Here is a 26,785-nt window from a genome sequence, read left to right as displayed (position 1 = left end):
ATCACGCAGAGGCCAGCCTCAGCTCCAGGGAGCCCCACAGTTCCTTGCCATGTGGTCCCCTCACAACAAGGCAGCCTGCTTTTTTCAGGCCAGCCGGAGACTCTCCTCTCCTCCAGTCAGCTGAGGGGAGTCATACGTTGTAATGCAATCGAGGGGGTGACCATCCCATCACCTCTGCCATTTTCTGTGGTCTAGAAGCAAGTGACGGGGAGGGGACTTGGGGGTGGCTCCTTGGGGTCATCTGGGGATCCTGCCCACCGTGAGGTGATTTCGCTGGGGCTGGGAGGGAGAGTGGGACGGACAGCGTGACCGAGGCGTGGGTCCCAGAAGCCGCAGAGTGAGTTCTGGGAACTCTGAACAGGGGATGCAAGAGCATTAGAGTGAAGATGAGGAACTAATTTTGTGCTGGCTGAGTTTCAGGAGCCTGTAGGGCATCCAGATGAAGCCGTACAGTGGACTTGGGATCTGCACGTCTGTAACTTGATGGAGGGAGACGTGGGTCCATTGGTCGCCGTGTGTGAGACTGAGTGGCCTGGATGCCAGGGACTGAGCGAGGCAGGCGGGGGGTGGGGTGGAAGCCCTGGAGGGCAGGGTGGTGGTTGTGCAGGGGTGGAGGCCGGTGCATGCGAGCTGTGTGGAGGACGGGCCCTGCACAGTGGGATGGGGAGGAGGGAACGGCGGGGACACCCAGCCTTCACTTTGTCCTCAATCAGCCATGAACAGCTGGCAGACACCTGACCAGTGAAGGGCAGCCAGTGCACAAACACTGGACTTTGCATTCCATTTGTTCCCTAAAACCCAGCACTGTTCCTGGCACATTAATTGCCCAATAAATATTCTTTAAATAAGTAATTAACTCAGGGTTTTAAGATTCCTCTTTTCTCCTCCCTCAGAATTCTTCTTCCATCAGAGATCTTGTTCATCCAAGATACGCTTTTTCAGTTAGAAAACAAATAGAAGATAACTTAATTTTGATTAAGTCTTGATACACTCTTGGCAGTTTGAAATCTGGCAAAACACCTATGATAACTGCCATTAACTGAGAGTCTACATGTGGCATGTGCTTAGTAGGGCTCTACCCGTGTATCTCTAATCCTCAAAACAATTCAGTAAACAAGATACGATTACCTCCAAGTCACAAATTAGGAAACCGAAACTCAGAGAGGTTAAATCACTTGCCCAGGGTCAGACAGCTGGTGAGGGGAGAAGCAGGGGTGTAAACCCTCAGCTGTCTGACTCTAAGACTTGTACAGAACAGAACCTCTTACTGCGTGTAAAACACAAAGTAGCCTAGGAAACATATCAAAACATCAGGCTGTAATAAGTAAAGCATCGTGGCTCTGGTACTTGGATAGACAGGTAAACTAAAGAAACAGAAGAGGCAAATGCACCTGGGGGTTTAGTGTATAGGACACAGGTCTTAGACTGATGGGAGGAGGGGGACTATCCCATAAGTGGTCTTGGGACAGGTGACGAGCCACCTGGGTAAAAATAGTGTGTCTCAACTTCACACCATGTCCCGGCACAAATTCAAATTTGTCAAAGATTTAAGTGTAAGAAATAAACCATAAGTGTAAAAGACATAAAGAAGAAGGTTTTTATGATGTGGGAGTAGAGAAGGATCTTCTATTACTCAACAATAGCAGCCATAAAAGAAAAGTTTGATAATTTTATTTCTCAAAATAAACAACAAAAATCCTTGCATATTAAAAATACTGTAAGAGAAGTGAAAAAGAGAAGTGACTAACCAGGAAAAAATAAATAATGCCTCTCATATTGTAGACAAAGGACTAATCTTCCTAATTTATCCAGACCAAAAGATGAGTAGTCATTCCACGAGAAAAAAACGGGCCACAGATGTAAAGAGATACTTCACAGAAAAGGAAATACAATGGCTTTTAAATATACAGTCTTCAGCTTCTTCATAATGGAACAAATGCAAATAAAATGATAGTGAGATATGATTTTTTTCATCATCATCTTGGCAAAAATCCAAAACTTTGCTATCACACCCTGTGGGCAAGGCTCTGGGCAGACAGGCCTGATCCGAGGCTGTGGGGCTGTTGAGTGGGGCTTGCTGGACGCCAGACCTGGCAGGAAAACACGACTCTGGTTTGACCCAGCTGGTCCACTTCTGGGAAGTCATTCTGTACATATCCTGGCACATATGCAAAACGCCCCGTGTACTGGTTTTCCACCACAGCGTTATGTGATTGGAAAAAAGATTTGAGACAACCTGGACATCCATAAACATGGGATCAGTTAAATAAATCATGAGGTATCCATTCAGAGTAATACTGTGTAACTGCAAAAAGAAGGAGTGTGCTCTTACAACCTGATAAAGACCTCCAGGGTATTTTAAGTGAAAAGAAAGGTAGAAAACAGTGCTACCTTTGTGCACAAGAACAAGAAAATATATTATCTTATTTTTGCATTTTTATAAAGGAAACTTTGCAAGGATATTTCAGAATCTAGTAACGAAGATTTCTGGGTGGAGGTATTATACGTAGGCCAGATGGGGGAGAACGGGTTGGGGCGGGAGGGGAGTTTTCACTGTATTAATTGTTTCTCTATTTATTTTTACCTTGAACAATGTGAACTCAAAAAATAAAATAAATTATATGTATAAACTAAGGCATCTCAAGGAGTCTATCATAATCAATTCTATATGACTATATAAACAAATGGCAGCCTGACTCAGTCATCTTCAGACTTGTTGGTTTGTTCACCTCATCAATAAAGAAACTTCAGTCACATATCTGGATATATATGTATTATTTGTTTATTGGAAAATTATATGATTTACTACTATACAAATTGTATTTTGTACCTTAAAGCCATAGACTAAAAAAGAAACAAAAAGTACAATATAAAAATGAAATTAATAGTGATTAACAGTTAAAAACTAGTTTGCTCTCATTAAAGTATTAATTTTTAAAAATTATTTATTTATTTATTTATTTATTTATTTATTTATGGCTGTGTTGGGTCTTCGTTTCTGTGCGAGGGCTTTCTCTAGTTGCGGCAAGTGGGGGCCACTCTTCATCGCGGTGCGCGGGCCTCTCATTATCGCGGCCTCTCTTGTTGTGGAGCACAGGCTCCAGATGCGCAGGCTCAGTAGTTGTGGCTCACGGGCCTAGTTGCTCCGCGGCATGTGGGATCCTCCCAGACCAGGGCTCGAACCCGTGTCCCCTGCATTGGCAGGCAGACTCTCAATCACTGTGCCACCAGGGAAGCCCCAAAATATTAATTTTTTGAAATCTTGTTTTAAAGCCTTGTGTTCCTGTTATCTGAAGTCTACTTTTTAGGTTTAGTTTTAATGGCTGTCATAGCTTAGATGACCAACCCTCTTGGTTTGTCTAGGACTGAAGGGTCCTCCAGTTATGGGACTTCAGTGCTGTGACCAGATCAGTCCCAGGCAAACTGGGACAGTCAGTCACCCTAGGCCTGGCTTAAAAAGATAAAAAAATCTACAAACAATAAATGCTGGAGAGGGTGTGGAGAAAAGGGAACCCTCTTGCACTGTTGGCGGGAACGTAAATTGATACAGCCACTGTGGAGGGCAGTATGGAGGTTCCTTAAAAAACTAAAAATAGAACTACCATACCACCCAGCAATCCCACTACTGGGCATATACCCTGAGAAAACCATAATTCAAAAAGAGTCATGTCCCACAATGTTCATTGCAGCTCTTTTTACAATAGCCAGGACATGGAAGCAACCTAAGTGTCCATTGACAGAGGAATGGATAAAGAAGATGTGGCACATATATACAATGGAATATTACTCAGCCATAAAAAGAAACGAAATTGAGTTATTTGTAGTGAGGTGGATGGACCTAGAATCTGTCATACAGAGTGAAGTAAGTCAGAAAGAGAAAAACAAATACTGTATGCTAACATATATATATGGAATCTAAAAAAAAAAAATGGTTCTCATGAACCTAGGGGCAGGACAGGAATAAAGATGCAGACATAGAGGATGGACTTGAAGCCACAGGGAGGGGGAAGGGTAAGCTGGGACGAAGTGAGAGAGTGGCATGGACATATATACACTACCAAATGTAAAATAGGTAGCTAGTGGGAAGCAGCCGTATAGCACAGGAAGATCAGCTCAGTGCTTTGTGACCACCTAGAGGGGTGGGATAGGGAGGGTGGGAGGGAGACGCAAGAGGGAGGAGATATGGGGATATATGTATATGTGTAGCTGATTCACTTTGTGATACAGCAGCAACTAGCACACCATTGTAAAGCAATTATACTCCAATAAAGATGTTAAAAAATAAAGAATAAAATGTGAAAGAATGAAAAAAGAAAACATATGTCCCCAAAATTACAGGAATAAACCGTAGGAAATGATTGTTGACCAAACTTACTAAATCCTGATACTTTTTTAATCAGCATCATCCATCAATTATGCAAAGGTTTTGTGTAATTCAGCTGCTGATTTTCATCTTCTTGGATGACAATCAGTTTGTCTTGGAAACTTTTCAAAAGTATTGCATATTTATACTTCCATAAGTGAGTTGAAAGCCCACTGACACTCTTAATTTGAAAGATCTTAAAATTGGGAAACTCTGTCCCTCAACTTTTAAGTGTAAAATTATTATGAGTTTTTTTATAGGGGGCATACATTTTTTTATGGCCACAAAACTATGTAAGTGAGACCCATATCTGGACAAATGCTCTTGGAGTATCTTTCAAAAAAGAAGTGATTCTCTTAGTCTTCGCTAAATGGTCGACTTTCCTCCAGGAGTTGCTGTGAGCCTGGCCTGATGCACTGCTGGCTCCGTGGACAGAAGCTTTGCCTTCTCAGGGTCACTTGTGTTTGTGGTTTCTTCGCAGGGATCTTTGAAGGCATTTGTCCATTCTGTGAGGGTTGGTTGGGCTAAACTTGGACCTTAACTGAGCCTCATAAGCTGTAGCAGGTGCCGGCAGGCCGAAAGCCAGGGGAGGATGGAGAGCTTGGCGGGGGCAGGGGACGCCCTTCTTCCCTCAGCCTGCCTTTGAACCTTCCTTTCTGTCATATTTGAGCCAACAGAGAATTAAGACAATAACAAAGGGTTCCTCCCACGTCTGAATGGGTGGTGGTGTGGCACCCCCTCCCCCCTCCCCCCTCCCCCTGCCGCCGGGCTCTGGCTGCTGATGTAGGTCCCTTCCATTCACAGTGCTCTTCATGGCTTGGCTTGCAGCAAACAGAAAAGTCAATTTTCAGTGTTTCAAACAATTACCCAGAAACAGGGTCTAAACCACATTTTCTGTGTTCTAGGAGCAAGCTGAAGAAGAAAAGAAGCCCAGGGATGGCGTGACCCCTCTGAGTCACGGTAATTGTCACCACCCTTTACAGTTTTGCTTTATAATGAATTACTTTTAAGTGACATTTTTATTAGATAGCTACAGTTGGTTTAGGTTTATTAATTTAAATCTATAATTATAGTATCGCTTGTTGACAGTGTCACATGCTCCCCTGTAGACTTCATCAGTGTCATCTAAGACTTTCAAATATGTGTATCAAGAAAATCTGAAGCTCTTAACTCATTTATTTGCCTTTGAAAAAAGAACTGATTTGTAAACTTTCCCTGTGAACAAGAAAACAAATGATGCTGCTTAGTTTGTTTATAATTCTTTGTTTAAGCTTTTCCTGGATTGGTTTAATCTTGTAATGATGGCATTCATACTCTTCTATTGAAGTCATGTTTTACAGGAGGTTGTACATTTGCTCCAAGATAAATGTCCCTCATTATGGTTTTTAATACATCCGTAGGTTTTAGATAACAGCTTTTTAATATTCAACTAATTCTCTGATGTTTTAAATTTAAATCAGCAAATGCAAATGCTATTTCCCTGGAATATATATTCCATATATATGTGATTACTGCTATACAAGCAGGCAGCTGTTATTAAATTTTCTGTAAAATATAGTTGAATGTCCAACATTTGTGTTACTCTTGGTGGGAAAGAAGCATGTAAATTTGATAATTCTCCTCTAATGAACTTTTAAAGTACCATAGTATTTAAGTTTCTTTCCCTCCAATAATGGAAACAACTGAAAATATCTTAAAAAATGACAAACAAGTATTGAGGTTTTTAAAGACCATATATAATGCTTAGTCTTGGCACGCAATATTGAAAATTCGTGATCTTCTACCTAAATGATTTTTAAAAATAAAAGTTGTTTTCTATTGGAAGCAAAATATACTGCTTTAAATTTCTTTTCTTCTTTTGCTGTCACCCAAAGTCCCATCATGTTCTTTGCTGAAAAAGCAAAATAGAATACAGTAATTTGACAGTTATGTAACTTGATGTTCAGTTTCATTGAAATACACTCCAGTTATGCAACACTGGAATTCTAGAAATAAATTTGGACTGTACCTGGCCCCAACAGCAGGGGTTTTTTAAAAACAATTTTTTTTCTTCTCAGAGAGAGGTTGTGATTTATTATGTTGTTGTCTCTCCCCTGCAGCTATATTTTCCACACTAATGTAAATTGTTTTAGATTCTCTTATTCCACGGTTGAAGCATTTATTCTAGGAAAAGAAAAGCAGACTTAAGCCAACAAATTAAAAATATTCAGTCCTCCAAACTAAGATTTTTTTTAGTAATTTAGTATTTATAGTTTTCATTGTAGCCAATTACATGTTTATCTTAAGTAGTTTTTCAGTTTTACTAGGAAATAGCTTTTTGCTGTTGTTCTTCCTTTGCCAGACTTATTTTGTAGTTAGTGGTCCATTCCCCAAAGTGTCATCCTGTGGCTTATTCTTCTCCAAATCTGACGCTGGTGTCATTGCTGTTTTCCCCAGCTGTGGAACATAGCTAAATGTTTAGAAGAAGGATGAGATTTGGTTTGTATATACAGATGCTGCAAACTGCTCGTTGAATACAAATTGAATTATTTGAGGGGCTTTTGAGGATTTATATTTTTATTACTTTTAATGAGCCAAAGGAAACTATTCCCTAAATTGCCTCCTGTCTTAGTATTATAATGGGGATCTTCCTCCTGTAGTTCCTGGAAATAGTTTAATCTTTTCTGTAGGCTGCTTGCTAAACAAAATAGATTGAGTCACTTACCTTAGGCCTTAAAAATAATAACAAAAGAAAAACAAAAACTGTGTACTCATACATATTTATATGTGAACAGAAAATTGTATTGAAAAATAAACAATTTCTGTAGTGATTTTACCACAAGCAAGGCATTTCTTTGGAAATCACTACAAACTAATTTATTGAATGCCCAATCTCTGTCACTAACATTGACCTCTGTGTTAGAGATGATGAAGCTTTGAGGGGCCATTTGACTTACTAAGGGTAAAACTAACTAGTTAGTGGTGGATCCAGGGTTTGAGCCCACATCTAGCAAGTTCTAAAGCCTGTGGTCTTTCTACTTTACCTGTGGTCTTTCTATTTTATCATTTCCCCTTCTCTGTAGCTATTAAGACTAAGGTAGAGAAAACTGGAATCTTGCTTAGAAGTGGGATGGGAAGAGTAACTGCTAATAGTTAAAGTATGAAGGATGTCTCATATGGCCCTCTGTGTCCTTGGGGACTGGCTAGACTAAATTTTTCTTGACATAGTCATGCCATGAGATTAATTTTTTGGTTCTTTTGGAAACTCTCAGCTATATTATTCCTATATTATTCAAAAAATTTACCAACTGTCTTAGATACCCTTAAGAGAAGACGTGTCTCGGTAAGAATTATTTATTAATAATTATGTATGATGGAGGTTATAGAATTAGTATTGTCAATCACTATATAATCCCAGACCTCTACATTTGAAATCTCCAAAATAAAACCAACTGATTTCTTCAGTTGGACAAGTGATCTGGCTTTTTCCCTTCGTAATTTTGAGTGCTCTTTTAAACTAATGCTAATGTTTCTTTGGTTTAATGTTAGGACTGTGAGGTCTTTATAATCGTAAAATTAGTAGAAGAAATTATAAAGGAATATGAGATATATATACATCCAAATTAAACTGTGTACACCAAAGAACCTCATAATAAACAAAATTAAAACGGAAATAACAAACTGGCAAGTATTTACCACAACTACAACTTGCAGAAGGTCCAAAATAGATAAAGGAATTAGAAAAAATAATCAGATACACTAAAATATCAGTGCAAAAACAGGCAAAAGGCATTAGGAACTAAGTAATTCATGGAAGAGGAAATGAAAGTAGCTAAAAAGCAAATATGTTTAAATATATTCAGTCTCACTAGAAAACAAAGAAAGACAAATTTAAAAGCAACGATGAACATTTTTTAACCTACCAAATTAACAAACAATCAACAAAGTGCTAATGCCCCCTTGCTGGTGGGTCAGGGAAATAGGCTCTCTGTACATTGCTTCTGGGAGTATAAGTTGGCTCTGTCGTTTTGGGGGACACATTGATAGTATTTATTAAAAATGTTAAGTCAACATTTCCTTCAACTCAGGGACTCCACTTTTTGGAATTATTTAATGAAATAAGCATGAGCATTTAATTTATGCATATGATACTCATGGTACTATTTATAAATGGAGAAAAGTTGGAAATAATCTAAGTGTCCAACAAATGTGGAATAGGTAAAACATTGTGGTACAATTGTGTGTAGACAGTTGTATAGTCATGTAAATGCTTTTGAAGAACCTTAAATTATATGGAAGGGAAAGCTTATGATAAAATATTAAGGGGACTCTGCCCCCCCAACCCCGCCAGGAGGGATTAGTCTCAGTGATGGTTTAAAAAAAATCTCATATCTATAAATGAGAAAAAAGATGTTAAAAATTGTTATTTCTCAAGCTGTGAGATAAAAAGTATATTTTGTACATTTTCCAGGTATTTTTTTTACAATTAGTAATCATGTTAGAGTCAGCCAAATATTAAAAAAATAAATTCAGAAATTCCTGAACACTAAAAACTTCAATTTGTGGGTGGTATTGTTGGAATATCTGTTCTTAGATTTATTTCTTTTTTTGTAAGTAAACTTTTTATTTTGGATTAACTAGATTTAGAGAAAAGTTGCAAATGTAGTACAGAGATAGTCCTGTATATGCTTCGCCCACTATCTTCTGAGGTTAGTATCTTCCATGACCTCAGGACATTTGTCAGAACTAAGAAATTAATATTGGTACGTCAGTGGTCACTAAACTGCAGACTTTATTCAAATTTCACTAGTTTTTCTACTAATGTCCTTTTCCTCTTCCAAGATCCGGTCCAGAATGTCCCTTTGCAGCATCACTGCACACAGATCTCTTTTACTTTAAAGTCTCTCATGTTGGTCTCTCATGGCCCGAGCTGGCCGGTAGCATCCAGGTTTCTTGAGGGCTCCAGTATTTTCTCCCTGGCCACCACTCATCCCATGTCCACCCTCGGGCACCTACACCCTGCCACTCCCCTGAAGCTGCTCTTGCTTAGCTCACCAGGGCCTCGGGTATGGCGGTTAACATTTTGTGGGTTGAGTGGAACCAGGGACGTCCCAAATCAGTGGACGCTTTCATGCTCGTACTTTTCTTACTCTCTGGATTTCACTTAGTTGTTAAAAATGAACCCGTCTTGGCCCCCTGATGGTCAGCCTGCTTCTGCTGCAGCCCCTCCTCCTGCAGCACCGTCGTCCACCTGCAGTCAGTCCACATCCTGGACACACCCTGGACTCCTCCCTCTCACGTACCCTGGAGCCTGGCCACACGGTCACCACCCTTTCTCTACTCATCCTTCTTGATTTCTGTCAAGTCATATCCTCCAACTTAGAGCTGCCTCTGGTCATTTTTCTGTTGTTCACTCTTTATACCCTCTCTAACCAACTGAAACTGAGCTGAGATCCTGTTAGTAGAGGGCCCTGGGTCCTTTATGTAGAGTAGCATTCGAGGCTTCTCACCATCCGCACTTGCCCATCACGTGCCACCCCCCGCAGTCGTTGGTTTGCTCGGCTGAACAGAACCTGCAGTCTAGACCGTGCTGTCTGAAGAACCGTTCCTTCTGCCTGGAGGATTCCTCCTCAGGCCTGAACCAAGTAGGCGGCTCCTTCAAAACCCAGTCTCTCCCCTACTTCCCTGATTTTGTGTTTTTCTCCCTATTCTATTTTCTCTCGGCATATCCTAGGGCATTTGGTTTGAAGAAGTTTTTTATGTGATGCTGTATCTCTCACTTAAGTTAGCATCTTTTAAAAAGACATATAATCAGGTCCAATCCAGCCCATAGGAAGTGTTGTTTAGTATGCTGAAGTAATGATTTACTAAAACTCTCAAGTATTAATTAGCTCAATGGCCTGAGGAAGAATTAACACAGCTTCTAAAAGTGCTTAACTACTTCAGGGAGTAGTTTCTATGCTGGGGGATGTGGCTAATTAAGTAACTCTGAAAGATTCAGAGGACCCCATGAGCATTATCCCTGCAGTCTTCTGTTAGAGTAACTGGTCTGCTTCCTGGGTGTACACACAGAGGTGCTTTCTTGCAAAATACTTACATGCCAGTGGAACTAATGTCTGCATTTTTTAAACGTTGTGAGAGATCTGTTCATTTCCACCACGGTAATTCTCTACCTAAGAAAATATATCAACATCAGAAAAGTGAAAACCAAATCAATTTTAATTTAGAAGATTCTTATCTTCGGATGGCATTTACAGTCATTAAATACACAGTTAAATATTCAGGCATTCGGGTATTTGAACCTAAAGAACTGCATTTTCGTTGAGCCGTGAAACTGTCACTGGAGGATGAGCAGGGGACTTCTTTCTAACTAATGAACTTTTGGGGGGAAACATCAATAACTGAAGCATCCACATGCACTGCAACAAAAGTACTCCTCTGTAACAAGTAGTTCTCTGTATATGCTTTCAAGTAATTTATTTGCTGTTGATACTAGTTTACAAATGAACTAATCTTTGAATTTAACTGATTAAGTTGCCAAACCTCTCCTCTAGTGTTCTGTCCCTTCTGGGTGGATGAGTGGTGGTGTGTATGTATATACTCTCGCAGAGGAAAAGAACATATTTGTTTTCTTCCTGGAGTCAGTCAGTAGATGATACAATGAATGAAACTGTATAAAGTACAAGATAGGGCAAGGACCATGTTCACAAAGCCTGTCTTATAAAGACAGTTTGTATGGGCCATGTTGAATTATGTTATTTATTTATTTATTTTTTAATTGAAGTATAGTTGATTTATTATATTGTGTTAGTTTCAGGTGTACAGCAAAGTGATTCAGTTATATACATATATATTTTTTCAGATTCTTTTCCATTATAGGTTAGTGTAAGATATTGAACACAGTTCTCTGTGCTATACAGTAAATCCTTGTTGCTTATCTATTTTATGTGTAGTTGTGTGTATATGTCAATCCCATACTCCTAATTTACCCCTCCCCGCTCTTTCCCCTTTGGTAACCATAAGTTTGTTTTCTGTGTCTGAGTCTGTTCCTGTTTTGTATATAGATTCATTTGTATTATTTTTTAGATTCCACATATAAGTGATATATGATATTTGTCTTTCTCTGTAAGACTTACTTCACTTAGTAGATATTCTCTAGCTTCATCCACGTTACTGCAAATGGCATTATTTCATTCTTTTTTATGGCTGAGTAATATTCCATTGTATATACATACCACATCTTCTTTATCCATTCATCTGTCGATGGACACTTAGGTTGCTTCCATGTCTTGGCTATTGTAAATACAGCTGCTATGAACGTTGGAGTGCATGTATCTTTTCGAATTAGAGTTTTCGTCTTTTCTGGATATATGCCCAGGATTGGTATTGCTGAATCATATGATAACACTATTTTTAGTTTTTTAAGGAACCTCCATACTGTTTTCCATAGTGGTTGCACCAGTTTACATTCCCACCAGGGGGTTCCCTTTTCTCCACACCCTCTCCAGCATTTATTTGTAGACTTTTTTGATGATGGCCATTCTGACTGGTGTGAGGTGATACCTCATTGTAGTTTTGATTTGCGTTTCTCTAGTAATTAGTGATGTTGAGCATCTTTTCATGTGCTTGTTGGCCATCTGTATGTCTTCTTTGGAGAAATGTCTATTTAGGTCTTCTGCCCGTTTTTGATTGGGTTGTTTGGTTTTTTTGATATTGAGTTGTATGAGCTGTTTGTATATTTTAGATATTAACCCCTTGTCAGTCACATCATTTGCAAGTATTTTCTCCTGTTCTGTAGAGGTTTTTTGTGTTTTGTTGGTGATTTCCTTTGCTTTGCCAAAGCTTTTAAGTTTGATTAGGTCCCACTTGCTTGTTTGTTTGTTTATTTCTTTATTTATTTGGCTTTTATTTCTTTTGCTTTGGGAGACCGATCTAAGAAAATATTGCTATGATTTACGTCCGAGAATGTTTTGCTTATGTTCTCTTCAGGAGTTTTATGATGTCATGTCTTATATTAAGGTCTTTAAACCATTTTGAGTTTATTTTTGTATATGGTCTTTTAATTTAGATGGTACTTAATATTTTAATTATCCTTTTTTGTATGTGTCCTGTCTTGGATTGTCATCTTTCAGTATTGTAAAACCAGAACAGTCTTTTTAAAAACCTACTGAAGTTTCTTGATAATAAACTTTTGTCAATTATATGTATTGAAAAAAATTCTTTAATTCTGTGAATCCTTTAATAGTATATGAAAGCAGACACCGTCCTAAACTTTTACTTCAGTAGAGAACTTGCTGAGGAGCCTTCAGATTATTTACGCTCCCAATCTGTCCTGCAGAGGAACCCCTACACCCTGTCATTAGGGGTCCCTAGTGGGCAGTAAGAATCTTGAACTCTGGAAAGGGGACTGAGTAGCCTGATTTTTAGATTGACTTAGCAGAAGAAAATGTCACGGAGCAGCACTTACTTCCAGTGGAGACGTGTGACGCCTTCAAGCCCCGGGGCCTCGCCGAGTTCTAAGGAGGGTGGGCCTGGAGATGTCCAGCTTCCATCTCCTGCCCGGGTGGAACCCCATCCTCCCTTCCTGCACGCTTCTCAAACCAGAGACTTTTGTTTCCTTTTGAGATTGAACCAAAGGATTCTTGCCACGAATGTGCTTTGCACTTTTAAAGTATATTTGATTTTTGTTCAGCATAATTACCTTTTGCTACTGAGATTAAAGCTGCTCCTTTGGGGGCACTTCAGTATTCATTTGAACCTACACTATTTCATGTGAAATGTTTTTTATGGACAAGTGGCTTATTAGCTGCCTATGTTTAATAACTGCTCCCTTCACACTGTAGGGTGAAAGCATTTTTTCTTTTCCTAAATACATTAAAACTTTTTTGGAAACTATATCAAACTTATGGAAAAGTTGCAGGTACGGTTTAAAGAATTTTTCCCGACGATGAGAGCAATTTGCCAGCCTGATACCTCAGATACTTCAGTATGTGTTTCCTGCAAACAAGACCACGCCTGACACAACTAGGACAAGCCATTCAAAGTGGGAGGCTCCTGCCACGCAGGCTACAGACCCCAGTCAGCCATCAGAGCTGCCCCGATAATGCCCTTGGCAGTGGTGGACCCAGCTCAGAGCACACACTGTGTTTAGTCGTCTGTCCCTCCAGTCTGGACCAGTCCTCAGCCTCCCCTGGATTGGCAGGACCTTGACACTTGTGGCGGTAACAGGCCACTTAGTCTGTAAATGCCCCTTATTTTGGATTTGTCTGGTATTTCCTCATGATTAGATTCAGGTTCTGCATCTCTGGGGGAGTATCACAGAAGCGGTGCTTTCTCTTCTGGTGGCATGACCAGTTGCACATGATTTTGGTCTGTCCAGTTTCTGCTGATAACTTTTATCTCTTGATGGTGAAATGGTGTCTGACAGGTTTGTCAACTGTAAAGTTACAGTTTTTTTGAAATAATAAGTGTTTTACAGAGAGGTAATTAAAAGGTATAAATATTCTATTTTTCACCAAATTTTCTATTTATGTATTTAATTTAATTTAATTTTTTTTTAAAGATTTTTTTGATGTGGACCATTTTTAAAGTCTTTACTGAATTTGTTACAATATTGCTTCTGTTTTACGTTTTTTGGTTTTTTTGGCCGTGAGGCATGTGGGATCTTAGCTCCCCGACCAGGGATCAAACCTGCACCCCCCTGCATTGGAAGACGAAGTCTTAACCACTGGACCACCAGGGAAGTCCCTATTTATTTATTTTAATGTGGACTTACGGCTCCTTATTTTATTCATTGAATTTAAATCAATTTCTGTTATTTTGGTGCTCAAACGGACCCCAGTTTGGTCAGTAGGGACCCCTGCAAGTTGGTTTTGGTGTCTTTGTGATGTGTCTCTGTTACTCCCTGAGTAGCATCTGTTTGTGCGTTTATACACACACAGATTTATGCACTGCGTATATGTACATACACACGCTTTCTAGCACTGTTGAGTTTTATATGTCAATCTCTGTATACTGAAATCCCTGCATTCACAGTGATACCTCCAATTCCAACATGATCCCACAGGATTCACTCTAGTTTTCTACATTTAAATATTTGAGTCTCGGTTTTTGACAGCGAGCAATGCGGCTGCTGTTACCCTGTGTGTTTGCCTATTCGCTCACCCTCCTCTGTATTCTCGTCCTCTCCTCGCTGCTGCGGACCCCTCCCGGACTCAGGCCCCACCCTCCGGGCTGCATCCCCAGATGCCGGGCCAGCAGCCTCTGCGGGGGTGAGGGTGTGGGACGCCTTCCTCATGCGCATTGGGCTTCAGGCCCAATGCTCTGCACCAGGCGGCCCTTCCAGGGGTGCCCTCTTTGCCCCACTCAGGGCCCGACTCCCCACTCGGGGTCATCCTCCTGGGTGGTGCCCTCAACACTTTGTTTGGGATTCTCCCACCCACCCCCTCGGTGGTGACTCTCCCCCCACCACCACCCCGTGGTGGAGGTCTGTGTGCTGGGCTCCCCTCTCCCACCCAGTGCTCCCACACGGATGCCTCCCCTGTGCCCACGTAATGTGCCCACGTAATTGGCCCACGTAATGGCTTTAGGACGGAGTTGTTCATAAGGGGAGGGAGGGACAGACAGGGGAAGGAGAAGGGAAGGAGACGGCCAGGAGGAGGAGGAAGGGGGAGGGAGGCACGAGGCCCGCCTGGAACAGGAGGCCAGGAGGCCAGGAGCAGCCCTGAGGTGGAAACAGGGAAAAGACGGGTGAGGCGGTTGAGTGTGGGCTCCTGCTCCTGTTCCCGGTGGCCATCCCCCCTTCACGGCAACGGCGCATGGGTGGGTGGTGGCCAGGGCTCCTGCGCGTCGGGGGTCAGTGAGTTGTCAGAAGTTGCCTGAGAGGTCCCACCCTGCCCTCTGTGCATGTGGCATTTCTTCAGTCGCCGCCCACTTCGGACCTAAATTCAGCTGTGAAGCCTCATCCCCCCAGACCCTGCTGCCGACCCTCCTCCACTGCATTTGGGTATCAGTCCCAGAGTCGTGAAGCCCAGGGGAGAGTTAATATGACTGTTGTGTTTTGAGTCTGGATGCCTGGGACCAACGTGGGTCTGATGCTGGGGCCTCCGGAGAACACTGGTGGATTTCTCTCAAAAGCCAGGGAGAGATAGGAATTGGTGATGTACTCTTGTTGTTTTGCTAAACTTATTGATTGTTGTAGCGCTCAAGTGCAAAGCTGTGTTTGTGTGGTGGCTCACTTTATAGCATAGATGAATTTCTTAGAGATTCACCTGGAATGTTCATGACTAGAGTCAATTTTCTACTGATTTCCATATGCATAATTGAACCCTATTTAAAAAAAAAAAGATTTCCTCTAAGAAAGCTCCTCATTCCTAGTGCAGACACCGCAGCGCAGCACACAGAGGCTTCTCTGATGTTCAAGCCCGATGCAGACAGGCAGGCAGCTATGGGCAGATGGCCTGGGCCTGGATACTCAGCCATGGTTTTGCCTTGAGCCCAGCATAAATGTTATATTTAGAAGTCCAAACTTTTAGTTGTTCTTTCTGAAAAATGACTTCTTTTGATTATATGAAAGGAAATGCAGAATGTGTGGTTAGACTCAAACAGACCTCTTTTGAATTTTGGTTTTGCCACTTAACCGTGTGACTTCCAACAAGTTATTTAACTTCTCTAAGCCTCAATTTTCTTCCCTGTGAAATGGGAATAGTAATACCTCTTACCCCATAAAATTGTCAGGATTAAATGAGAAAATGTTTATAGAGTGTGTTTGGCTCTTGGTAAATACTCAACAAATGTATTCTTCTTGAATACCTTAAATCGGGAATTTATGTATTAGTCTTAGTAATTTCAGGTTCTTTTTGTATAGGCTCATATTTTGCTTGGGAGATTCCTAAAGGACTGTTTTAAAATTATTTACTCTAGAGAATTAGCATTAGGTGAAGCACTCTTTAAAAAAAAAATTGTCTTTATCCTACTTAAGGAAGAACTTATTTTTTTTAAGGAATAGACGGATATGAAGTTTAAACCTTTAAAAACTCCTCTGGCTTTTCTTCCGTTACATAGCTGGAAACAGCACAACATGGTTCTCCCAAGCTTTTCCTGCAAAGCCTCCTTGAGATGTAGCAATGTGTAGAAAATAATTTTTCGGAAAAGCACTATCAATAAAAACAGAAGATTTTGGCCAATATTTTGTGACTGTTGCAATGGGAATGCAGAGCCTGGGGACACGATATGGCATTGGGTTTGGTCTTCAGTAAGTTGGGCAGATTTAGAAGGCATATAGGGTTATAGAAATAGACAAACTTTCAGAAAACTTGACCATGCAATTATTTGGGGATAAAGGGATCTTACATTTGATTTAAAGTCATTCTCGTCTTGGCAGAGCCCACGCCCAGCGGTCCTAGAGGGATGAACACGCTCACTAGCTGGATGGCTGGCCTGCCCGTCAGGTGCCCACGCCGACCCGGGCAGCCCCCTCGATGCCTTGTTCTTTTCACTTCCTGTGAGCTCTCTGCCAGCAGGGCAGTGGCTTCTGCCTCTGGAATATTTCTCCAGTCTGCTGCTCTTTTCATCTTCCTTAACTGGGAACCCTTACTCTTCCCCCCCACCCCTCCCTCCCTTGCATTTCAACGTAAAGCCCCAAGTTGTGATGCCCAGGGGAAATCCACCTGCATCCATGCTGTCATCCGTCGCCTGGACGTCCCCACCGATGTCCTCAGACCTGCGCTCGAGATGACCTGACCCACCTCATCCTGCCCACACGTCCACCCTGCTTTGCTTGAAACCTTTCAGATGCCTCCTGTTGCCTGGAGGATAGGATCTGGGGCAGACCCTGCCGAGGCCTCACACACACAGACTCTGCCCTTTCCCCTCCTCGGCCTGGTCTCAGCTGTGTGCCCCCTCACCCCTCACGCTCTGGTAGCGCTGGCCTTGTTTCCTGGGGTGCTGCCCCAGTGCCCCACGCCCGCTGTGCTCCCTGCCTGTCCCTCTAGGGCCGCCTTTGGCCTGATCATTGTGTCCATGTGTTGCTAATGCCCGCTGACCCTTGGGCTTGGGCTTTTGAGCCGCGTGTCAGGAAGGCTTCCCCTGATCTCCTGGACTAGGCCAGGCGGTCAGTTCTGTGCTCTCAAGGCCCTATGTTCTATAAAAGCACTTGGTTCATAATTGTATTTTGGATTATTTCTCCATTAGGTTTTAAAGCTTGAGAGTGAGGCCTCCTGCCTGTCCACGGTTGTGTCCATAGAACCCAGCACGTAGTGGGTCCTCCATACGTGTTTACAGAATTGACTAGAGAAAGTGGTTGATGAGGCCAAGAGCTGGGGTGGGGGGCCGGTGGGGAAGGGCCGTGGGTGCTGTGCTGCGCCATGTGGACGTCGGGACTTGGGCTGTCCCTGGAGAGGGCTGGAGTGCGTGTGGGCAGAGGAGGGGGTGGAGGGAGCCGGGTGCCCACGAGACAGGCCTGCTGGGCTCTCACAGGCCGAGAAGACTCCTCAGATCCCAGAGGGAGGAGCCTTGGGACTGGTGGGTGGCTGACTTCAGGGGCTGGAGGAGCCACCGCCAGATCCAGTGTGGATGTTGCTCACTGACCTTAGGAACACGGGGGTTGCACTCGAGGGACGGGGCTGGGCTTTCGTGTGGAGGCTGAGGGTCTGCGGAACATTCCAGGGGTTTGGTGAGAGGGGTGGAAGGGATCGTCAGGTGTGTAGGTAGCGGTGAACCTGTGAGTGCAGGGAGACCTCTCTGGGGAGCACGTTGAGTAGAAGGCTGAGGATACCCGCCCCTCCGTGGGGAGAGGAGGAGAGGCCAGCGAGGGTCCCAGACGGAGCCCCCCGAACCAGGGCCAGGACCCCGCACAGAACTCTGGGCGCTCACTTTCTACCCGGAATGGATCGGTCTCTGTGATGGAGATGTTGCATATGTTGCTTTATGCAATTAAGCATAAAGCCATATAGAAAGCCAGGTTTTAGAAGTTTATGACACTGCCATTTTAATTTTGCTGTGTGTTGAAAAGTGTTCTACTGAGATGAGCCTATGGTTTGCCGTTTTCTTTGCACTTTTAATTATCTGTAATTGTCTTCACAGGGCTTGGTATCTTAGGAGAAATTATTTTTCGCTGATAGTTGTTGTCATAATTAATTTTTTATAATAGCAAGTCTGAATTCAATAATTCAGGATGTAGTTTGACAAGGAAGCTATATTTTATTGATGATTTTTAAAGCACAGAAAGGATCCTTGGGAATTGAAACCAGCTATTTAAATTAGTGCACATTTATGGCTTATCAGAGTGATGGAGCCGTGAAATAAGACATTTATGCCAAAACTAAACCTTGGGGAAATCACTTCTTTCATATTTAGAATGATTAGCTGATTTATTAGATACTTCCCAGCCCGAAGCTTTATGACTATATTTAAAACTATTTTGGAGAGTTAACATCATAAGCTTTCTGTACAGAAAATGCTAGGATAGTGCAAGGTTTTTGTAGACAACATGTGCTGTTATAAATTGGTTTCCCAAGCATCAGCTTAATGGGACAGGAAAATATTAGCTATGGATGTGTTTTTAAAGTTCTTTTATAATTTCTGTATTTTATACAGTGAACCTCAATTCAAATCAGAGAATATAGTAAACACTATGTGATACCTCTTGTCCTAAGCTATTTTATTATTTGTGGATTCCTTCTTATTTTTCAGGCTAATGAAATATGATTATTTGATCCATTTGTTGAGCATTTAGAAACTTTTTGGTAGTGAGTTTGAACAGTTAACTAAATATCAATTATTCCTGATTACAGTTCAGTGTTAGTTTCCTGTAACCATGACTTAGCACTTCCAACAGCAGAAGTTTGTTGTCTTCTGGTTCCTCAGGTTAGAAGCCTGACATGGGTCCCGCTGGGCTAAAGTCAGTGGGCAGGGCTGCGTCCCTTCCAGAGGCTCAAGGGGAGGAACTGTTTCCTGCCTTTTCCAGCTTCTACGGGTCACCTGCACTCCTTGGCTCGTGGCCCCTTCCTCTGTCTTCAAAACCAGCAAAGGATCATCTCTCGGGTTTTTCTGTCGTAGTCACATCTTCCTCTGACCACAGCCAGGAAAACTTCTCCACATTCAGGGACCCCTGTGATTATATTGGACCCACATGGATAAGCCAAGATGATCTCCCCATCTCAAGAAGCTTAATCACAACAGCAAAATCACTTTTGCCGTATAACATAGCATGTTCACAGTTTCTGGGGATTAGGGTAGGGACATCTTTGGGGGCTGTTATTCTGCCCCCACAGGTTCTAAGTTGCAGAATCACTTTGAGCTTCCTTGCAGGAAGTGGGAATTATTGTGTACCTGTTGCTAAGGGAATGGCACCATTATTGAGCTCCTTTATTTTAGGGTTTTTTAGTCATGAGGTCTACAGTTACGGCACTTTCCTGTTGCATGTACACAGCATTAATATTCTAGTCAGGACCAAGGGGCTCTCATTAACAAAAGAGTCCTAAAGAGCTCAGCGGCAAAGAGGCCGATGGGGACTAATGAAATCTTTGCCGCTGCTTTGAATATGCTTTTCAGGAATTTAATTTCACAAAACCGTTCTAGATGTTTTTACATTAAAAATTTTCTTTAAACAGTGCAAATTTATCATTCAACTAATAAAAGTACTCTATTTTGCCCCAAATGGTCTGCTAGTGAACTGAAATTCAGTGTTGCTTCATGGATTTTAAACTTACATTCCCTGAGAATGATTAGTGTTTTGAAAGGTTAGCAAGCTGTGAGGTTAAGATATGATTTGGGGAATAATTTATTTTAAACACTTTCAGTTTCAAGAGAACAAACAATCTCTTTTTTGGGGGGGCGCTGCATTGGGTCTTTGTTGCTGTGCGAGGGCTTTCTCTAGTTGTGGTGAGCAGGGGCTACTCTTTATTGCAGTGCACAGGCTTCTCATTGCGGTGGCTTCTCTAGTTGCGGAGCATGGGCTCTAGGCGCGCGGGCTTCAGTAGTTGTGGCACGTGGGCTCAGTAGTTGTGGCGCTCAGGCTTTAGGGCACGCAGGCTTCAGTAGTTGTGGTGCACCGGCTTAGCTGCTCCACAGCACGTGGGATCTTCCCTGACCAGGGCTTGAACCCGTATCCCCTGCATTAGCAGGCGGATTCTTAACCACTGCGCCACCAGGGAAGTCCCTAAACAATCTTGAATAATATTTTAAGTATGTCCATAATTGAAGTCCAGCAGGAGATGTCTTGAGTAGAGGAAACTCTAAATTCTGATAGACAGAATTAATTAAATTAATGAAAGCAGTAACAACTGGAGCTCTATTATATTCACCAGATTACAGGAGATGTCTCTAGGATACAGAGAAGCAAAGGTCAAGGGAAATATGTAGTTAATCATTTTATGAAGAGGATATTGCCAACTCATACAGACGGATGTTAATTTGATGACTGATAGCGTGGTATTCACAGGGGAGTATTTTAATATCAACCTGTAGTTATTTGGGTCTTCTTCACGGTGTCTCGGTAATACAGGTTATTCTCGTAGACCTGCCTTCCCCACATCCACTGCATATCAAGGGGGAAACCAGTTAACATGGGCAAATCTGCACACAAATGTCTCTTTACTGTAAACTTCACCATCACCTGAATATTCCCGTAAGAACTTGGAGCTTTCTTAGTTCTTCTTTCTCCTCTAGTGACAGACCTGGGCCCACTCACGAATCCTGATCCGCATTCAACCCCCTGTTCAAGTGACCCTTCACCTCTTTGGCCGTGTCTCCTTGTTCTCGTCCCTGTGTCCACAGTCACCCATCTGGTCTGATCTCTCAGTTGAGGTGATGACTGTCTCTTCCTCTCCTCCGCCTCCTCTTCTTTCCCTTCCTCGTCCTCCCCTCCTTTCTTCTCTCCTCCTCCTTCATCACTTGCTCTCTCTTTGTATCCTGATACATGAGTCTGTCCTGCATTTTATGTCTCAGTGCTTTATCTTCTATCAGGTTTTTACTCTCTACCTTCCATTTGAGTGTTGAGATTCCCCTATGTTTCAGCTATGATTCTCTTCCCATTTTGCACTTTTTCTCTTGATGACTTCTGTTATCTGGATGGTACCCCGGTTGTTTCTGCCTCACTGCACGTTCAAATCTCAGCTCCAAGCTGGAAGTGGATTCCATCTGGTTATCCTTCACCATATCAACTCACACTCTCCCCAGTCTTCTTTTCTCTTTGTTCTTGATCTCTTTTAATGCTGTCATCATTTACCCATTCTCCTAAATATATGCATCTTAACCTTAATTACTAAGCAAGTGAGGAAAACTAACTAAAGATGTGGGAGAAGTTGTTTTTGTTTTTTTTTAAATTAAAACAAGAGAGAATAATACAGGCATTTCTATAGCAACACGTTTGAAACTCTGGAGTAACTGGATGATTTCCTAGCTAATGATTATCAAAATGCACCCAGGAAAAGTTGAACATTTGAATAGGTCATACAGTAAAAGAGACTGGAAGATGAGGTCCAGCCAGGATCACAGCTGAACTATTCTTCAACTTTAAAAGAACAGATCATTCCAATGATATTCAGACTCTTCCAAGCCACATAAAAAGGTGAAAAATTTTTCATGAAGCCAGCATATGAGATTTGAGGAATGTAATATAAAAACCAAAACTCTAGACTGCAAATGCATATCACATACAAATATGAAATTCTAAATAAATATTGCCAAGTATAATCTAGCAATATATTAGAAAAATGATATCCTATTACCAAGGAGGGTATAGTATCCAGTAGTGTAAACTTCAGCAGTGAAACAGAGTTCAATATTGTAAAATCTGCCAACATAATTCACACATCAACAGATTAAAAGGGAAAAGCCATATAATGATCTTTAACACTGAAAAAGACTTTTGGTAGAATTTAACTGCCATTCCTAGCAAAAATTTGTATGTAAAATAGCACTGAATATAATAAAAATTATTTACCAAAATGTAATAGCAAATATACTGAATAGCTAAACATCAAAACCATTTAAATTAAAATCAGGAAATAGAGGTGCCCACTATCACCATTGCTGTTCACTTCTCTCTTGGCGATTTTAGTGAATGAAATAAAAAACAAAATTTAATGAGTGGTATAAACTTTGGAAAGAGATAAAGCTATATTTTTTTGCAGATGATGTGATTTTATACCTAGAAAACCCAGGAGAATCTAATTATAAGCTACTATTCAATAGAATTAATATAAGAAAGTTGAGGTGGTTGGATAGAGGATAAGTATAAAAAGTCATTAGCTTTTTCTGTATGTCAGTCATCAGCACCTAGAAATTGAAAAGGGAAAAATATTGCACGCATAAAAGCAATAATGTATAAAATATTTAGAATAAGTTGAACAAGAAATATGAAGGACCTTGTTAAGAAAACTGGAAAATTCTATTGATACCTATAAGTTAATATCTGAACAAATGGAAATACATGCCACAAAAATGTCAATTTCCATCAAATTAACAGTTAATTCAATTCCAAAATAGAATCCCAACCGGTTTTAATTTAAATTGGATACAGGTATTTTATACTGAAATCCCAGACATTCTGGTAGTATAGTAATAGACCAAGAATCTGTGGAACAGAATAGAGAAACCAGAAAGAGATGTGAGAATGTAATATATTACACATAGGCTAATATACACAATGTACATGGGTAAATCATTTTAGGAGGACAAACCATAGATTATTTAGTAGGTTATGTTTGCCAAACTGATCATCTGTCTAAAAAATTAATTCCTAGTAGATTGAAGACTTAAATGTTAAAAAAAAAAGTTTTACAAGAATATCTGTAGGAGACAAAATGAATTCTGTAGGAGTGAAGAAGAACTCAGTCAGGAATGGAAACTGTATTCTATAAGTGAAATGTGGACATATCAAAATGAGTTTTAATGAATCTGAAAATTTCATTATTTTCAAACACCCTTTCTGGAGGATGTTTTCATTGGATGTATAATTCTCACTTGACAGTTTCATGGTTTCATTGCATTAAAGATGTCATTCCATTGCCTTGTTGCTTCCATTCTTTCTGGTGGGAAGTCTGCAGAGCCCCTCCTGCTAATACTGCCTAGCTGCTTTCTCTGTTATATTTTCTCCTTAACACTTATTGCCATCTGACATACTATGTATTTTACTTATTTATCATCTGTCTTCACACACTAGAATTTATGGTGGGTAACAGTAGGGATTTTTGTTAGTTTGTTTTGTGCTGTATTATAAGCTTGTAACATATCATAAGCATTTGGTTAATATTTGCTGAATGAAAAGTGAAAACGTAATGCCCTGAAGACAATGCCAATTGTTTTGTCCACCGTGTTCTTATAGCCCTTAGTTCATGTCTCTGCAGTTGGATATTCCTTTTTGTATAATAGTTACCTGGTTCCCCACTAAGCTGTAAGCTTCTTAAGGGGAAAAAAACTATATCTTCTTCTTTGAATCATTAGCAACTAACACAGGGCCTGTGTCACAGAAAACCCTGTTTGTTGAATCAATGAGCACACCTGGCTTGCACTGTTTTCTTGTTTTGTTTTGTTGAAATATAGTTGATGTACAATATTCTGTTAGTTTCAGGTGAACTACATAGTGATTTGACATTTGCATACCTTATGAAATGATCACCACGATAAGGCTAGTAACCATCTGTCCCTGTACTAAGCTATTACAGTATTATTGACCATATTTGCATTGGTTTTCTCTGTTTTGTCATACATGACTCCTCCGTCACCATAGGCTGACAGCTCTTTGAGTTGTTACTTCTGAAGATTACTATTTCCAGTTTGCATTTCCACCTGCATACCTGTAAACTTTGTCCTCCTCACATACTATGCTTCCAGCCTTTCTCCTGTTCACCTCTGGGCTTCGTTGGACCAGCACCCTTTCCTTGTTTTCTTATAGAAACCATCCTGAGGCTAATCCCACCACCTGTCTTTGATCCCATCTCTTTCCCCAGCTTCAGGTCCCTACTTTTTCCTACATCTTTAGTCAGTCTCTGTGTTAAAGTCTCAGGTAAAGGCCATGTAAGTCCTTCCAATTACTAAAATTAGTGACCTATGTTGAGTCCTCAAGTAGTTTTATATTTTTATTAAATTTGATAGCTACTGCTCCCTACTTCTTGAAAGTATTTCCTCCCTCATTCATCCTGTTCTCTGGTTGCTCCTTCTCACTATCCTTTACTGATTGTTTTTCTTCTGCCCACATCTGAAATACTTCAGTTCCCTAGAATTCTGCTCTTGGTCCCACTGCCTACTTTGTGCTCTTCATACACTCCCGGAGAATCTCAACCCCCCTGTACACTGATGGCCATGAAATCCAAGTTCCCAGTCCTGATCTTTCTCCTGAAAAACCCGTTTTTAATGCCCCCTAGATAGTTCATCCTGCATATCCTTTAGACCCTTTAGATTTCAGAGGTTTAGCATCTCTGAAAACGTATTCATCTTGCCCTCTAAGCCTGTCTCGGCACAGTCGTAAACTCGGTCTCTCTCCCACCTCACTGATGTCCAGCATGTCAGGTCCTACTCAGATCTCTCCCTGACTCCTCTCTGCTCCTCTCCATCCTCACCACCTGTATCACATCAAGACCTCGTCATCTCGGGCTGGCTTGTTGAAACAGCCACCTTTCTGCTACCTCTGGTATCAGTTCTCTCTCCTTATTCTACTCCATCATCTCTACAACTGCAACCAGCAGTGTCTTTAAAAAAATCAAAACTACCAAAAAACCAGCAATGGGCAGGGCAGAGGAGAAACAAGTCCAAAACTTGTTATGGCATTTCTTTCCTTAAAAACTTCTGCTGGTTTCACAGCATGTATATAGGCTTAAGACTAAAATTCTTCCCGTGGTGTTTTAATTAGATTTCTTTTGCAAGGAAGAGAGATCACTCCAGCTTCCTCAGGAAATGGGCCGTACTGTAAAATTCATGCTGGGGGAGGATGGGGACTCATGGAAATTCAAGAACAGGACTGTGGTCAAAGAGTTCTCAGTCCTGCCCCTGTCTCTAGGGCCATCTGCAGCTGGAGTCTGACCCTCATTCCGGAGCCGGAGCTCTCAAACATGAGCTGCTTCAGAGGGAGGGCTTGTGAAAACAGGTCATAGGCATCCCCCCAAGAGTTTCTGATTCAGTAGATGCCCCAAATTTTATTGATGCCCCAAATTTGTATTTCTAACAGTTCCGCAGGTGATACTGATGCTGTAGTTCTGAGTACCACACTTTGAGAACTTTATCCTTTAAGGCACATGTCACGTCATCTGGGAAGCCTTCTTTGATGATATCAACCATAATTAGTTTTCTCTCTACTTTGTAGGTTTCTTCATGTTAATTAAGAACAGTGGTTCTCAAACTTTAGCATGCATCAGAATCACTTAGAAAAATTGTTAAAGTGGAGAGTTTCTGAATCATTAAGTCTGGGGCATGGCCTCCAAAATTTGTATTTCTCACAAGTTCCAGGGGGTGACCACACTTTGAAACCACTGTATTAGAATAAGTTGTTTACACACCTCTCTTCTCTGCTGCACACAGGTTTCTGGTGTTGGTCCTGTGCATTGTTGTTCTGTCCACTTGTGGCAGCACCTGGGGAAGTGGCTGAGTCACCGCATTTTGGACCCTGAAATCCTCTCTTGGTCACACCCTCAGAACCACGGGTCCTTCTACTCCTTCGTTCCGTGGAAGCTTGTCAAAGCCCTCGCGTCCTGTGTGTTAGCTTTTCTGTTCCTCTGTGTTCGTCAGTAGTTTCCTGACTTCCTGCGCCCCCGGCCAGGTGGGGCCTCTGGAGCGTTTCATCTTATGTGCTCGAGGCTGGTGCCCCTCATCCACTGGGCTGTCTCCTCATCGGTGCCCAGCTGTCCACGGACTGAACCATCTGCTTCGCTCCCAGACTGCCAGGAGCCCCTCTGAGAGTCACCGGCTTGGCCGAGCGGCTCTCAGGACGGCCTTGTGCGCCTCACATCTGGTCCCAGAGGAATTTCCATCACTGTCCTGCCCATGTGTTCCCAGTTGTGACGCACTCCTGGTCATGGAGATCGAGGTCCTGGGGCGATGTCTTCTCTCTCCTTCCCAAAGGTTCTCTGACGTTAGTAGGGCCCTTCCTCTGCTGTGTTCTTAGAGCCTTCTGTCCCGCACATCCCCCTGGGTCACCCCCTCTTCTAGGAGCCTCATCTCTGTCTTCCGGCTCTTGCCCCTCAGCTGATAGCTTGAAATGCCCTCTGCTCCCTGCAGTCCTTAAGAACGAGAAGAGCTCCTTTTTCGTCATGTGACTGGTGCCCCTCCAGCTCTCCTGCGACCTGTCTCTTCTCCTCGTCTGCAGGCCTCTCAGAGCGTGGCACACTTGCTGCTTCCCTGAGACTTTCTTTTCAGCGTTTGGCCTCGTGCAGTCTGACCTCCGAGCACATTCTTCCACCAAAGCCTCTGTCCCTGAGGTCACGGTGAGACTGTGGCCGCCCGGCCGCA

The 26,785-nt window shown here is 41.9% G+C and overlaps 1 protein-coding gene across 1 annotated transcript in view; it reads left to right on the top strand.

Moving 5' to 3' along the window:
- Positions 1 to 26,785, top strand: part of L3MBTL4 (L3MBTL histone methyl-lysine binding protein 4) — a 308,220-nt gene that overhangs the window by 9,192 nt on the left and 272,243 nt on the right. The window contains exon 3 of the mRNA XM_061169140.1: positions 5,269 to 5,323. Within this exon, the coding sequence (XP_061025123.1) occupies positions 5,269 to 5,323 (55 nt within the window). The remainder of the gene's footprint in view (positions 1 to 5,268; positions 5,324 to 26,785) is intronic.

Source organism: Eubalaena glacialis, chromosome 15 (genome assembly GCF_028564815.1).
Source record: "Eubalaena glacialis isolate mEubGla1 chromosome 15, mEubGla1.1.hap2.+ XY, whole genome shotgun sequence".
NCBI lineage: Eukaryota > Metazoa > Chordata > Mammalia > Artiodactyla > Balaenidae > Eubalaena > Eubalaena glacialis.
This window is presented reverse-complemented; position numbering and strand designations above follow the sequence as displayed.